Raw genomic sequence first — 15795 nt, forward strand, 5'->3', positions numbered from 1 at the left:
GTATTTGACAGCGTATAAGACGACTGGGTGTATAAGACAACCCCCCAACATTTCCACTCAAAATATAGAATTTGTTACATTACATTACAGTACTATGGGCAGCTATGTCTATCCCAACTGAAGTGCACCCAGCGTATAGGACGACCCCCCCCCCACTTGGAGGCATGTTTTTCAGGGGGGGGAAGTAGTCTTATACGCCAGCAAATACTGTAAATCAGACCATATAAAGCATCCAATAAACAACATAATTAGGACAGGGATTACGGAAAACAAGGTACAATGCAAGCAGAAAGCTGTCTAAGGCAGGACATACCGTAAACAATGCTGTGAGTGGTTTACAAAGGTAGAAAACAGTGCAGTAAAAGCCAGGTGTTAAATACAGTCAGCACCGTGGTAGATGACAGGCCTACGCTCTGTAAGTGCAAAGAACCCTGTGTTAAAAGACAATGCAGTAAAAGCACAATAATGCAGTGAACTACTCCTATCCTTTTCTACAGCCCTACCCCATTTTATTAAAATGCCCTCTGACATCCCCATTTGTGACTTCTTGGGGGAAATACACCAAGTCGCTATTTCATTGTTTTGTTTCTCTCTGTTCCCCTTGCCCCCATTGCCTTTCCCTGTGTTTCAGATGCTCTCTAAATCTATTGAACAGTTAAAGCAGCCGGGCAGCTTCGAAGAAACGGAAGAAGAGCTCCATGGAGAACACCCTATGCAGGAAGACAGAGCGCCCTCCGTGGCCAGCAGCATTAGGGATGACAGCAGTAGTATTTCTTTGGACGACAGACTGGGGCAGCCTTTGGGGGCTGTGAAGGTAAAAGAGGAGTCACAGGACAGTGATGACGATGTTCAAACTCAGCAAATGGCATCTGGGGAGAAGGCTGCTTTTATGCAACAGGTAATAGGCAAAGATTTAGCTCCAGGCTTTGTCATTAAAGTGATTATTTGAATAGTACCATAATGAGTGCTTTTGAATCCTTGGTGAACAAAAACTGTTTTTTCCATCCACAGAGATAAATTGAATTGCGTTGTATTAGCGTTCAGCGGATCTAGCAAAGGCAGAGACGTGTTTGCAGCCTCAACATAGTGAGAAAGTGCTTGTTAAATCGACGAACACTCATTGCTGTGTAAGCCTTTGGGTTACAGATAGAACTTATATTAGCTCAAGTGGATTCTCCCACATGACTTAGTTCTAGTGACATGGAACTCATTGTTGTATGAATTTATTGTGGAAATCAGCTCCAGCTGGTCAGACCCAAGAACTGTTCTCCCTCTCCGCCCCCCCTCCTCTGTCTCCAATGCTAAATTTCTTTGTCTTTCAATGTATGCTTTCATCAATTTGTATATAATGTACCATATTATAGTCCTAAACACTGTTCAAAAGGTGGGGGTTTCCTCCCCTTGTTAGACAGGTACTGGTCCTAATATTGGTGGTCCAGGGTTTGTATATAGAGTATGACCTTGAGGAGACACAGGTGGAAGGCAAAGAAAGAAAATTATAGATGCACTTTGAAAAATGAAATTATTTTTCCTTTCCAGATGAATTGGATTATTGCCCTGTCTCTGAGCTCTACCAGGGTCTGTTTCATTTGAGGATATTTCCATGTGCAACCTTTTATGGTCCAGCCAAATTTATAATAATACCTTTACTAGTAGGGAGCAGGGGTGGGAGGCAACAAAATAGTTCTCAATTCTGTCTTCATTCATCAGTTTGCTTCTGTAGTAGAGATGAAATAACATAATGGGTTTACATGCATGCTAATTAAGTGAAAGGGTGACACATTTCCAACGCCCCAATTTTTTTTTCCAGATTGATTCACGTCCTAGTTAGAAGGGTGACAACCTATTCATTACAGAGTATCCCAGCAAAGCACTGGGACTGCTCTGAAGTAATTTTGGTCTAAGTGTGCTTGATTCATCCAGAATTCTGGCCACAATTGAATCCCACACAGTAAAAAAGCAGCAACGTCAGTTATTGTGTGTACCGAGCACAGGCAGGGCTAGACTTTCTTGGAGAAACTAGTACAAGGCTGTATAAAAAGAGAAGACAGGTTGACAAATGGCATTTAACAGTTTGCAGTAGTATTTAAGTTGAGATTAAGGCATGCCTGAAGTTTTACATCATTGTGACTCCAGAAGAATCATAGTCGTTTTTGAATGCTATCAGATCAGAACAACTTGGTATGCCATGGAAGTGACTGTTTACTTAAGTCAGCGCTGTATCAGGTCCCTGCTGTTCTCCAGCAAAAAAAAAGTAATTTTGTGAAGGTGGACAGGAAATGCCTTATGGAAACAGGAAGTCCAAGTGATTCATGCATTATGGAATGTAAGAGGGGGGCAAGGAGAAGCAGAGGATGGTGTTTTATTCTCTGTTTTCTAAAGGGCACTCTATGAGTTGATTTATTGTCAGAGAAAATAAGAAAGCAAGTAGGGAAATTGTTAAGGAAGCTTTCCAGTGAAACATTTCCTTTATATTCCCTTTTGATATGTTTACTTTGTTATATAGGTTTACTTTTGTTAAGCTAAAGATTCGTTGTATTAAGACCCCCTGTAATATGGATAATCTAAAACTGACCTGGAATTCTTGTCAGGTTTTTTTTCTATTAAAATATTTATATTTCTAACACATTTTAAGGTGCAGTATCCTTTTCAAAAGAGAGTTGTTTTGCCAAATGGAAAAGATGTTTTAATATAACCAAGTGGTGTTTACATTTTCTCTTAACTTCTAGAAACCCTTATGAAATGTTGCTGTTACTGAAGGTACATTATCCTTTTATCCCTTAAAACATTAAATGTTTGTGTCACTAACAGCAAAATCTTCAGTCTTGTGGGATCAGCATATAAGCCCTGCTTCACATGTAAGATCGATATCACTTTAGAGTGGAAAAGGGCATAAATGCGAATATGTATACCGGCATGTGTGACACATGTCCACTGAAGAGAGAAGTGATAGTAGCCCCTTGCACCTTCCCATCGCTTCAAAATGAACCCACATGTTAGTTGCATGTGATGACACGCTTGCAATTTCTTGCACAAAAGTTGAAAAATAAAGATGCACGAAGCAACCACAAGAATGTAGGGAATTATGATAGTGCAACAACCTTGATATGTTCAGATGGGTATATTGCAGTAGTCAAGGAGATCTGCTCAGCTAAGTAAGGGACTCAGGTGCCATTGGCCCTTAGCAGGCAGCAGTCCTCAGCGATTCTGATAACCTAGACCAGGGGTAGTCAAACTGCGGCCCTCCAGATGTCCATGGACTACAATTCCCAGGAGCCCCTGCCAGGGAATGCTGGCAGGGGCTCCTGGGAATTGTAGTCCATGGACATCTGGAGGGCCGCAGTTTGACTACCCCTGACCTAGACAGATGGCTTTCCGGAATCTCTGTGATGCTTGCTTATGTCCATTGCCTTGTGTTCTGCTGCTGAACCAGAAGCACAGAGAGATCTCAAAACACGCAACACTTACCTGTCTTTATTGGTGTTGCAGGTAGGCATGCCACTGGTAGTAGGTGTCCCAGTGAAATCTTGGTTGAACATGGTGGGGTCTGAGGGCTTCAATGCTAGCAGGCAAATCTGCTCTTGTTTCTTAATAAAGAACTGTTCAAATTGACATGTGGAACCACAGCATAGGAAAGGCATGGCCTGGATCCCAACCAGCTTTTCAAAGAAGACTTGGCTGGGGATGGTAGGACCTGGACAAAAGCCATGTAGGGCCGGAGTGGTAGTTTCGAGGCGAGCTGGGCTAGATTGAGTGGAGAAGCTGGCTGGATCCAGCCCTATGTTTGCTTCTTGTACTCTTTTTTATTATTAGTCATACAGTCTAATTTTAGCCCACTCAAAACCGAAAAAAGAGAGAAAAAGGATAGTGCATCTTTTAAAATACATTTTATTTGGGTAGGAATCTGAAAACATGCAACCTTTTGTACAATAATTGTTCCAAAAATATGTGTAACTACAAAGATATTTTTCTAATACAGTTGAGGGGGATGACCTAGTGTAGCCAGTAGGCTTCCATGCCACGGAAATTTTTAAAAGAGAATCTACCTGGAACCAGTGAAAAGGAAAACTGGGTTTAAGCAACCATATTTCTAATTGCTAAATGTCACATTTTAAATCTGCTGTATTTATTATAATTTACACCTTTGGTGATCTCTTGTTTTGTGTTGTAAATATATTCTGTTTGTATGTTCCATATTTTGCCTTCCAATACCAGTCTATATATTCCTTTCTCAAATAAAGTTTTTTTTCTTCAAAAGATCCCTTTCACATACTTGGCTTTGTGTAAAGTTGATAAATCAGAGTAAGTACTTTCTCTTCCCTATAGGCAAATATGTTTGCTTATCATTATTGATGATGAAGCTGATTTAGGACCACGCGTCTTTAAACTACACAAAGTCTGTTTTTGGTCTGTCACTTGATCCCACTTCAACCATTATACATTGTAAAAAAAATGGAAATCGTATCTGTGCATGTTCACGTCTCATCCCATTTATCACGCATATTGGATCAGCCATAGTTATCTTCTTGAAAACTGCCACACAAGTCAATGCCAAAGGCCTACCCAACTCCCAAGAGTCCCCTAAGTGTCTCAGGATAGGGATTCAGTGTGAAGGAGACAGTGGCAAATGCCCCTTCTTCAAACCCCAGTCATAGCTATCAAGACCTAAACAAGTGATTTAAACACTTAATGGTTCCAGAAGAAGTCAGTTATACTTAAGCTCTGTTAAAGCCAGTGAGGCAAGTTAGCCAATAATTTCAATACAATTTCAACACAGTTAAATTTCTTAGGATTAGGGCCAGATACTACAGTTGCCCTCCATCAAAAGTATACACTCACTTCTTTCACCCCACAGTCCCCTCTGATCAAAGAGATTCTTGAAGCATTGCAAAGACTGGGTTAAAACGATAGCACAGGTGCATGCACACCATCAGTAACAATTCTTTCTTAAGCTTCCTCAAAAACTCCAGCCTCCTTTGTCCTTCCTATGAAGGACTCATTTTCAGTGTCCGCATTATATCACATTATGCAACCTGGGGCTTTCACTACTGTTGATATTCCACATCTGTCAGCCTAGTAAGTTTTAGGAGTGAAGCAAAACTGTGCCCATTGTGCTTGGAATGGGGACCAGTCAATGGGGGGGGGGGGAGAAGGATGACACAGCCACTCTGTCAAAGAGTCAGCCGACAATTTTATTCATTACAGCTTCCTCATGTTTTGGCACAGCATCGTCTGGGGAGAATGGGTGCAGTTGACAGCCCAACTGCACTCAGCACCCTCCCCAGCATATTTGTTGTGGGGGTAAATGAGGGAAGAGAAACTACCATCCATCCCCATCCTCCTTAGGCATGTGGTTAATGCATCAGCCCTAAGATTGGCTTTTGTGCCCCCTCCCCACAGAGCCTCTTAAGAGGGCTCCCCTTTTTGAAGAAGAAGAATTGGTTTTTATACCCCACTTTTCACTACCCAAAGGAGTCCCAAAGTGGCTTGTAATTGTCTTCCCTTCCTCTCCCCACAACAGACACCCTGTGAGGGAAATGGGGCTATGAGAACTCTAATAGAACTACTCTGTGAGAACAGCTCTAACAGGACGGTGACTGGGCCAAGGTCACCTAGCTGGCTGCATGTGGAAGAGCTTGGAATCAAACCTGGGTCCCCAGATTAGAGACCACCTCCCTTAACCGCTATAAGAGAGCTGGCTCTCTTATGGTGATTCTTGGTGATTTGCTGAACACTCAAAGCATCTTCAGCCACAGAGCATTTTTAGGAGCACTGTGGGACATTTATATTTAGACTGGCTGCAGGACCACTCGGTTCTATTATCTGTGCCAAGAACCTGTAGTGGACTGACCAGGAACGTGTCAATGTGGACTTCACCTTCAGATCAATCGCATGTACGATCTAGGTCCAGAGGGATCAGTGATGACAGAAGATTAATACCCTGGATAATAATCCAAGCCTCCTTATGGCAGTGACCCATGAGAACAGTATGGCTTTTAAAAGTTTGGTATTGGTAGATGGCTTCATACATGTTACCGTGGTCTGCATATTTTGGAAATCCATTTTTTTAGAGTTTATATCACTTTAAATTGACAAAGATTCAAAAATGAGCTGACAAAGTACAATTAACAGGCTGAAGTCTGGATGGACTTTCAGATCTTTTCTGTGGATTCCAGCGGTTACATAAAGGAGTGTCTTTGTTTCTGGAGATAGGCTCTAGATCCTACCACAACTGCTTCTACTCCTGGATCTTCCAGAAATGGCCCCCTGCTAATAAATGGTTTATGCAGAACAATACCTGATTAATTTGCTAACAGTCCTATATTTTACTCATTCACATGAAATTGCTCATTGCATTGAATAAAATGCAATCTTATTTGTCTTCACCATCTTCATTTCCATCATCCTAGTTGCACTGAATCAAAGAATGACGTCTCTAATGACTTCTGTGTAACTAAACTGCATACGGCATTCTCATTTTTAAAATCATAGTTGCCATGAACGAAACAGCCAAAACAAGACTGTTTTCAGTGTAACTACATTTCATATACCATCTTCAAAATTCAAGTCATGGACTTAGTGCTCATGCCCTGTTTTATCTTCACTGGCGCTCTGAGGTACTCTTAAAAAATGCTTGTTCCTTGCAAGAACTGAGATACCAAGAAATCTCTCCCCCCCCCCATGTTAACGTACAAAAATAATCATTTAAATCAAATTTAACAGCCTTTAGAAATTAACTACCATATTCTTTCATTCAGCTACCACTGTGTGCTATCAAGATTCTACTAATGACCTGTTCATTTACTTTCTGGTCAGGCTTCTTGTTACTGGGTTAATAAATTCTTCACTGTGGTTAGTATCCAAAGAAATGTTGTGCACCAGGGGTGGGACAACTTTCCAGATGAGGAAAATGCTACACTAAAAAAACCCAATGAAGGCTACTCTACCCATGCAGTTCATTCGTCTTCATTAGGGATCAGTTGTTTGTTACTTGGATTGGGATCAAAGATGGTGATCTTTTGAAATAATGGGACTTCCATAGAAGGGGTGACTTTTTGCCAGTTCCCTCCTTTCACCACCATTTTATTTGTGAAAGTCCAAGAGCATGACTGGGGTGGGTGCAATAGCAGTGGAGGAAATAGGGAAGTGTCATTCATCTCTCTCCTCCCTTCATCTGAATTGGAGCCTGCTGTGGGTGTTGCTTATGGTGGAAAAACATGCTGGAGATCTTCCAGTGTCTCATCTGGTTTGGCCTGAAGTCTTAATGCTTCATCCGGACTTCAGGATTTGTACTACAAGAGCTGGATTTGGCTTCTTAGGCATTATACAAAAATAAATTATAAAAACATAATTGGCACATTGTGTGTATATGTACATTTGTTGCTAGACCTTGTGAAAGTACACAGTAAGTAGAAAAGCTACTGGGCAAACAAAGGTTTGAGTTAGCCAAGCCAAAGTGGTTCACCCTTTATGTTAAACACACTTGTGTACTGATTGCTGAGGTTCGTTGTCTATGGGAAACATGTTGGCCATTAGACGTGTCGTCAAACACAGGACTGATCGGTTTGCTCTACCGCAGTGACAGTCATTGATGAGTCCTTAACATGTTACCAGTGACCTAATCTGGCATCCTCATGCACGGAGTAGTCGCCTTAAATATTATATTTACCAGCACACATTTGAGCTAGTTTTTGTTATCCAGTGCCAAGCAAAGCCAGCAGTGAAAAATTATTGTGGACCACTAGCAGTTCCACCAGAAAGATCAGAAAATGTTGATAAATGCACTGTACTATTAGGAGCCATCATAATTATACTCAGAGAAAGGCAATCTTTTTGGTTGTAACACTTCAGAATGCAAGAGGACATATGTCTGGATGTTTGTTTGTTATAGGTATGTCTGGGAAAAGATAAGGCTGGAGCACATTTTGACATGCTAAACTTGGACAGCATACTGTCTTGGGGCAGTTTACAACAAAATAAAACATCACATCCAAAACCACTAAGACAGGTAAACAGTTAAAACCATACAGTGCATTTTGATTCCGTTATACATTGGCATATGAACTTACCCGTGAGACTACTTGAATTCCAGTAGGAGGGCTCTTGTAGGAGCGGGCCAGCTCGATATTGTTCTGTAGCTCATTGGCTCCAACTAAATGCCTGGTGGAAGAACTCCGTTTTGCTTGGGTAAGCTCCTGAAGGGTCCGCAGCTCTTCTAGGAGCTCATTCCACCAGGTTGGGGCCAGGACCAAAAATTCTCTGGCCCTGGTTGATGCCAAGCGTATGTCTCGGGGGGAAGGGATCACCAGCTGGTTCAAATTGGCAGAGCACAGAGCTCCACAGGGGGCATAGTCAGCTAGGTGGTCCTTCAGCTACACGGGGTCCAGGCCGTGGGTGGCCTTGGAGGTTCAAACCAAAGCCTTGAACCTCATCTGGAATTCAACCGGGAGCCAGTGTAGTTCTCTGAGAAAAACCTTAATACAGATTCTCCATGGTGAGAACTTGCACTGCTACATTTTGGAACAGTTGGAGTCTTTGGATCAGGGTCACGAGCAGACCCACGTAGAGTGAGTTACAGTGATCCAGGCTGGAGGTGACCATCACCTAAATCACTGTGACTAGGTGCTTAGTGACCAGTCCACTCCTGGGACTGCAGTCCAATGTCAATGTTTCCATAATCTGTAAGCAAAGACAACAAAGTCTAAAATACTCTTCACAGTAAAACTGATGTATAGCATTTACAATGCATCATAAAAGATTATAAAATATATAATATACTAGGGGCCAAGCCTGTTGCATTCAGGAATACAACAGGCGCTAGATTAGGGGGGGTGTGGAGTGGAAGAAGTCTGCAGATGACCTCCCCCTCCCCCCAGAACCTGGAAAGGCTGCAGGCAGCTGTTATGGAACTCACTGGCAGGGGCAGCTCTAACACGGCAGGGATCTGCAGCCTCCAAGCCTCGGAGAGAAGTGAAAGGAGGAGGGGGTGGTCAGGGGTGGAGGACAGAAGTCGATTGGCTGGCTTCTGGACAGACAGGCAAGCTGGTTGGAGGAGGAGGCACTCAGGGGTGGGACAGCTGTCCTGAGTGGGTGTCAAGCGCTGAGTGGCAAGCTATGAGACATGTTCCTCCTCCATGGCCTTACCAGAAATAAATAGTGGAACAGATATTTAGTGATCACTGCTTTAAGTGACTCCTGTGAGGTCACTAGGCTGTTATCTCTCTGTCTTTCCTCTATACAGCACAAGCCACCAGGAATGCAGAGCTGATGGAAGACTTTGCTTTCTGCCATGGGCCAAACACTCCTTGGGCTCACCAACCAATGCTTTGGCAGGAAATGAGGAAGTGGTCATGGGAATCTCCTGTTAATCATCTTCACATCCAGGGTTGCTGACAGAGGGTGGCTGGGGGAGCCAAATTCCAAGGGGGGAGTCAGCAGGAGGCCCCTTAATGGAGGGCCCTGGAGTCAGCTGGAAGGTCCATCACGTGGCATCTGGCTGAATGTCTTCCCATTTATTTTTAATGCAATTCTGGCTGCAACCACCGGTGGTGCAGGGAAGTCTGAGCATAGCAAAAGGCATTCTACGATTGCCTAGACAGGTCTTTCCGCAAGACTGAAGCACATTTGCCTTACATATCATGCTAAGCCCATTGACCAAGCCAGCACTGAAGCAAGACAAAAGAGCTACAGATGGCTGATACAGGACTTGCCAGCCTGCAGGTCATTTTCTAGCCTTTCTCTGTTCCTCCCCTTCCACCCTGCTCAGCCATGTTGTGCAAAGCAGTCATTAGGATGTTGCAGCAAGATAGAATGACCTTTTCCTTACCCTTCCTTAATTTCTCTGCATCTTTTCCAAACTTTCCCTAATTCCCTCTCTCTCCCTCCACCTAATTTTTCTGTCCCCCAAATCCTTTATTTTCAAATCTAGGTCTCGAGCCTTTCTCATCGCTATCCTGCTACAGAACACAATTAATAGTAATACAGTAGCCAGATTTCATGAACAGAATGTTGGCAGAGTATAGATATGCAAAGGGGGTCAAAGCACCAAACTATTTAAAATAATAAAATAGTTTTATTGTGAAGAGAAATGTCTTTGTGAATAGGACAGAAGAGGATAAAATTGTTTTTCGTTTATTCTAGCAGGAAGTCTCCAAATGAGCCAATCAGGGCACTGGAGAAGATTATTTGAAAAAAACAGAAGTTTCCTGTTTAACTAAGCTAAATACACATCTTCTCTGATGCCCTCTGTAGGATATCATCATATGCATTTTGAGTCATGCACACTACAGAACTTGCATATTCCAACACAGAAAGGGTGGAGTTAATATTTGCCCATAATCTAAAAAAGCAGTAGGAGGACTCTTTATATGCATGGTAATGGAACATTGCTAATGATTATATTATTACTATTGTGTTTTTGAAAGAGCTAATAGTTCTTTGTTGGGTTATTTATTTGTTTGTTTGTTTATTTATTATTGTATACTGCCCCTCCCAGTCCAGCTACCTTGGGGCAGTTCATAACAAAGCATAATAAAATACAATAATCATTAATATACAATTAATATCACATGCAAGACCCATACAGCTGGAACAATTTCCATCATGCCACCACATCACAAAAACCTCACATATGATGGCAATCAATCATACCCATCTCTCATAAACAATTCAATGCTTCTGTACCCAGGTGTGAATTCACTTATATCACCAGGCAATGTTAGCCCAGTTGGTGATGAGAGCCCCAGGGAGGTACAGATTACACAAGAATGGGGGAGGACCCGATCATATTCCCTGGCCTAGCCCAGCTTCAACCAAAAGCCTGGTGGGAGAGCTCCATTTGCAGGCACTGCAGAACCCAACAAGCTACGTCAGGACCTTTAGCTCTTCTGGGAGCTCATTCTCTCAAGTTTGAGCCAGGACCAAAAAGTCCCTGACCCTGGTTGGGGCCAGGCACACCTCCCAGGGGCACAGGACCACCAACAGATTCATACCTACAGAGCGGAGCACCCTATAGGGGGCATAAGGAGGTAAGCGGTCATGCAGATAGGAAGGACCGAGGCCACATATAGGCTTGAAGGTTAAAACCAACACCTTGAACTTGATCTGGAAGCAAACTGGTAACTAATGCAGCTGTCTCAGGAATGGCTGGACATCAGCCCTCCAAGATGATTTAGTGAGGACCTGCGCAGCCGTATTCTGTACCAGTTGCAGTTCCCAGGTCAAGTACAAGGGTAGGCCCATGTAGAGCAAGTTACCTAAGTCTAACCTGGAAGTGACTGTTGCATGGATCACTGTAGCCAGGTGTTCCACAGACAGGTACGGTGTTAGTAGCCGTTGAAAAATGCTGTCTGGGTGACAGTCTTACCCTCTTGCACCCAGGTCTCAGTCACACAAGCCAGGTGGACCTCATGCCCTGCAAAATAATCTTACAGGGTTGAGGATTTGTTCTTAATTGACCTGGAGTTGCACAGCATCAGCAATGGTTCCACCCTAGCCCTCTCTCCTCCAGATCTGGGGATGGGGTGGAGATTTGAAGAGCAGTGCACATATTGACCAAGCTGCCAGCTATGAGAACCCATTACCAGGGCCCTACTGGACCTACATACGACACTACCCTCCTATTATTGGGCCTCCTCCCATCGCTATATCTCCCTTGGCCCAGAATCGCTGATATCTTCTCACCGGGGATTTGTAGACACCCCTATCTGTAAGTAGGCTCATGGCAGTTCACAACACAGGAAATCCAGTTCATATACACAGTTAAAACTATTTAAATCAATAATGTCAAAATATCAATTTAATAACTAAATTGCTCTATAAAAATTTGGGTTATAATATCAGTCATGGTCCCATTTCAGATCTAACTTCCAGATGCCTTTAAAATTTGGTTTATAGGCAAAGCTACATTGTTCCTTTCTTCCCCTTTAACCTCACAACAACCCTGTAACCTTCCATGGCAGATTGGGGAACTGAGTATTAGAAATGCCTGATAAGTCTCTAAAAAGCTCTCTTATTTCATGTTCTCTGTTGTGATCATAACCTGGTTCAGGGTGTTCCAATTCCCTTTATTTTTGGCAGTGCAACTTCCATCATCTTTCTGGGATTGATGGGCCCAAACATGTAGCATTATTTTCTGACTGTCACAAACTAGAGCTCCTTCCCTTCCCTTAGCATGGTGTGGTTGTGGCTTGTCTCACTTGGGCCAGAATTTCCCCGTGCCTTTTGATTTTGGCCCTGGGACTTCCATAATCATCCTGCAACTGGTGGCCAATTTTGAGTGGCCTAGCTTTATTCCATGATGCGTTGTGGCTGCCAAAATGCCATAGTAGTTAAAGTGTAGAACTAGGCCGTGGGAAACCCTGGTTCAAATCCCCACACTGCCATGAAAGCTTCCTGGGCCGCCAGCCTAACCTACCTTGTAAAGTTGTTATGACAATATAGTGGAAGAGAGGAGAAAGCTGGAAGTAGTTTTGGGCAGCCATTTAGCCCCCAGGTTGCACCTGGAGATATCCTACAATTACAATTGATCTCCAGATGACCAAGATGTCTACTTTGTAGTGGGTGTACAGTATGTCATTCTACCCTACTGAGATTCCTCCATTCCCCAAATCCCACCCACTGTAGGCTCCGCCCCCAAAATCTAGCAATCCAGCACTGGCAACTCTATCCACATTGGGAAGAAAGGCAGGATATAACTTAAATGAATAGATAACAGATGGACAGACATGCTGATTCTTTTACTGTTATAGATACATGGCAACAGCAAGCCAAGTGATTTATTTTGTTGTGATATTTGGTTTGGGTCAGGGTGATGGGGGGGGACACCAGGTGGAATCGTTCTCCAGGGGTCCATAGTGGCTCTAGGCAGCTGTGTTCACACATGAAACATCCCGTCAGCAGTATGTGCAGCTTTGATTCACTTGATGTGCAAGTTTTTGAGTCTTTGAGTGAGCTGTACTGATTTCTTAGAGCATTATACGTTGCCAATTTGACCTTGTGGCCTTCCCCCACCAAAAAAGCTTATACATGACATTTGGGCACAATGACAGAGACTATGTGAAGGAATTTTATTATTCTTAATTTAAAACTTTATTTTTGCGGGTATCTTACGTTTCTACAACTGTTACATTTTTCCCAGCACCAACAGAGTATAAAAGATTTACTGTTACAGTTTGTGTGTGGCCAGGCCATGGCATATGGAAAACATGTTTCCTGCTATTTAATTTAATTACTCCAATCACGTGCCAGCCTGAGGCATGTCATTCTGGACCTGTGAGGCTCTTTGTCTGTCAAAGAGATGGACAATATCTTGGCTTTGTTTAGTTGCTCTGCAGGCTTCAGATAAAAAACGCTGGAATACTGACTGTTTGTTTAACCAAACTTTGCATTTTTTACCATTTGGCTTTGATTTCTTTTTGTTTTACAAAGAAAGAAAGAATGACACTTTGGCCTTGTTGAGCTGCAAGGGAAACATTAGGGGTAGGAAGATGAACTGTCACATTCTGTGGTTTCCTATAAGAAAAAGAGTTCTGGTTAGAAATGAGCTTTGTTAGCAGAAATTAAAGACATGAATCAGTGTTTATTTTAGACTTGACTGCTAGCGTGGCACAACCCAAAAAAGGTCCTCTTTATAATTGTTTCATTATAATGAACTTAGTTTTGAATTAGATTTTTGGTGGTCTGGGAATACATTTAAGCTTATTTTCGTTCATTTACAGCGAGTCAAATATAAAGGAAAAACATCTTGTATCACTACGTTTCGGCTGCCTCCTGCTGTACGGCTTCATTGGAGTGATGGTTAATGTACTTAGAAAGAATTGTGGAAGTCATGTTCCCAGTCTGTAGTCACAAGCAGAAATGTGTGACCCATCCAATTTTAAGTAAAGCTACCCTCTCCAAAGGAGCCTCTTGTGGCGCAGAGTGGTAAGGCAGCCGTCTGAAAGCTTTGCCCATAAGGCTGGGAGTTCAATCCCAGCAGCCGGCTCAAGGTCGACTCAGCCTTCCATCCTTCCGAGGTCGGTAAAATGAGTACCCAGCTTGCTGGGGGGTAAACGGTAATGACTGGGGAAGGCACTGGCAAACCACCCCATATTGAGTCTGCAATGAAAACACTAGAGGGCGTCACCCCAAGGGTCAGACATGACTCGGTGCTTGCACAGGGGATACCTTTACCTTTACCTTTACCCTCTCCAAAGCAGGGTATAGGATGTTGCTGCTGCCGTTCCCCCCTGCCCAAATGACTGCTGGCTGTAGTTTGGGTTAAACAAAACAGAAGTTTTGTGACACCTGTAACTCTATATGACCCAGTTCTGCACCTCTTCAAGCAATCTTGTAAGGAACCTTGTAACAGTTAGTAGCATATAAAATATTTAGGGAATTTCCTCATGGCTTCGTGCTGGCAAACATGGGATGGCAAATCTCACATTTGCAGCCCTCATCATGGGGAAACCCCTCAGGCGTTTTCCCTCTGCCTCGTCGTGGCTCTTTGCCTCCTGACGAGACTGCAAGGGGGAACAAGGCGAACTTCTCCCTCCTCTCCTTGGCTTGTCAATCACAGCAAGCTACCAATCACAGCACAGCAGTTCTCTCATGGACTGAAACTTTCTCTCCCCACCACCCAGCCCTGAAATGAAAAAAAAAGTAAAGGTACTCCCACGTTGCTATGTGGAAATGCCACAACATATATGCATCTTTAATAAAATCAACACTGCCCCGTTGTATGGAGAAACACTCGAACGATACAGCATCACCCCCACCTTTTGGGGATTTGTTTTTTTTTTGCACTTTATTTCTATTTGGGCAGATTTCTGAAATGATGCACATTGTCCCTGGAGCCCAAGAAAACATTTTAAGTTCATGGTAGGCTTTTAAAAAAGCTGCTCAGACCCCCTGTAGGATCAGGAGGTCACCCACCTCTTTCCAAGCCCTTTTCCCACTTCCAGAAGATGCAAATGGGACTGTTTTTGCCTGCCCCAACTTGTGAGAAGGCTGAACAGGTAACTGAAGCCCTAAAATGCATTTTGGGCTAATGGTGGTCTTAAAAACAAAGTGCACACATGGCTGAATGACCAGGAGAAAGCTGCTAGATCACCTGCCTGCTCCCCTTTCCCAGCTCATTTCTCACCTCCAGAAAACAGAAACAGGGCTGTGTTTTGCCTACCTGATCCCAAGAAGACTCTGGACACTTTAAAGGAGATATTATTTCACCTTGGCTAATGTAGGTTTGCAGTCTGCTGTAACATGGACCGCTCCATTATAAAAAAGAAAAAATTACTCAGAGCAGGAAATGGAGAGGGGAGGGCGGGAACAAGGGCAAGACAAAGCTACTGAGACTATTGCGTGTTTCCTCCTCCATATGGTCTTATCCCTGGTTGCTCAATGATGGCTCACTGGTGGTTTGCACGATTTAGGGTGGCCTTGTGCCTGATATAGACAACTGCATTGAGGTCTCCCGGCTGACATTGCATTACAACATTGGGCATTCCTTTTCAAAATGTCCCCTTTACCCACATGTGAAGCAGGGGCCCTTATCTCCAGTAGCTTGTGTTCCAGGGCCTTCCTTCCTGAGGCCACAGAACACCCCAGGGGATGGGTTACAAAATGGCCCAACTGGTACAGACATGTTTATCAAGGAATGTTGGCTGTCTGCACCCTGCTCCCCGATGACCTTTCCCTCCCCCATGTCACCTAGTTATTGTCAGTCCCTTTTGGTTGAGTGGAGTTGGCATTGTTTTTGTTCCCTTTATGGGGTTCATCACCTTCAGCTGCCAGCAAATTCTCCAGGAGTTCCATTGT

The 15795-nt window shown here is 43.4% G+C and overlaps 1 protein-coding gene across 9 annotated transcripts in view; it reads left to right on the plus strand.

Moving 5' to 3' along the window:
- HDAC9 (histone deacetylase 9) overlaps positions 1 to 15795 on the plus strand; it is a 470793-nt gene that overhangs the window by 273764 nt on the left and 181234 nt on the right. For 8 of the 9 annotated variants that reach the window (XM_077302512.1, XM_077302513.1, XM_077302515.1 and 5 more), the window contains one exon: positions 632 to 898. In XM_077302512.1, coding sequence (XP_077158627.1) covers positions 632 to 898 — 267 coding nt within the window. Of the gene's footprint in view, positions 1 to 631; positions 3264 to 15795 lie in introns of those variants that run through there. The other variant, XM_077302521.1, reaches the window with a different exon arrangement.

This window comes from Paroedura picta, chromosome 11 (genome assembly GCF_049243985.1).
Source record: "Paroedura picta isolate Pp20150507F chromosome 11, Ppicta_v3.0, whole genome shotgun sequence".
Classification (NCBI taxonomy): Eukaryota; Metazoa; Chordata; class Lepidosauria; order Squamata; family Gekkonidae; genus Paroedura; species Paroedura picta.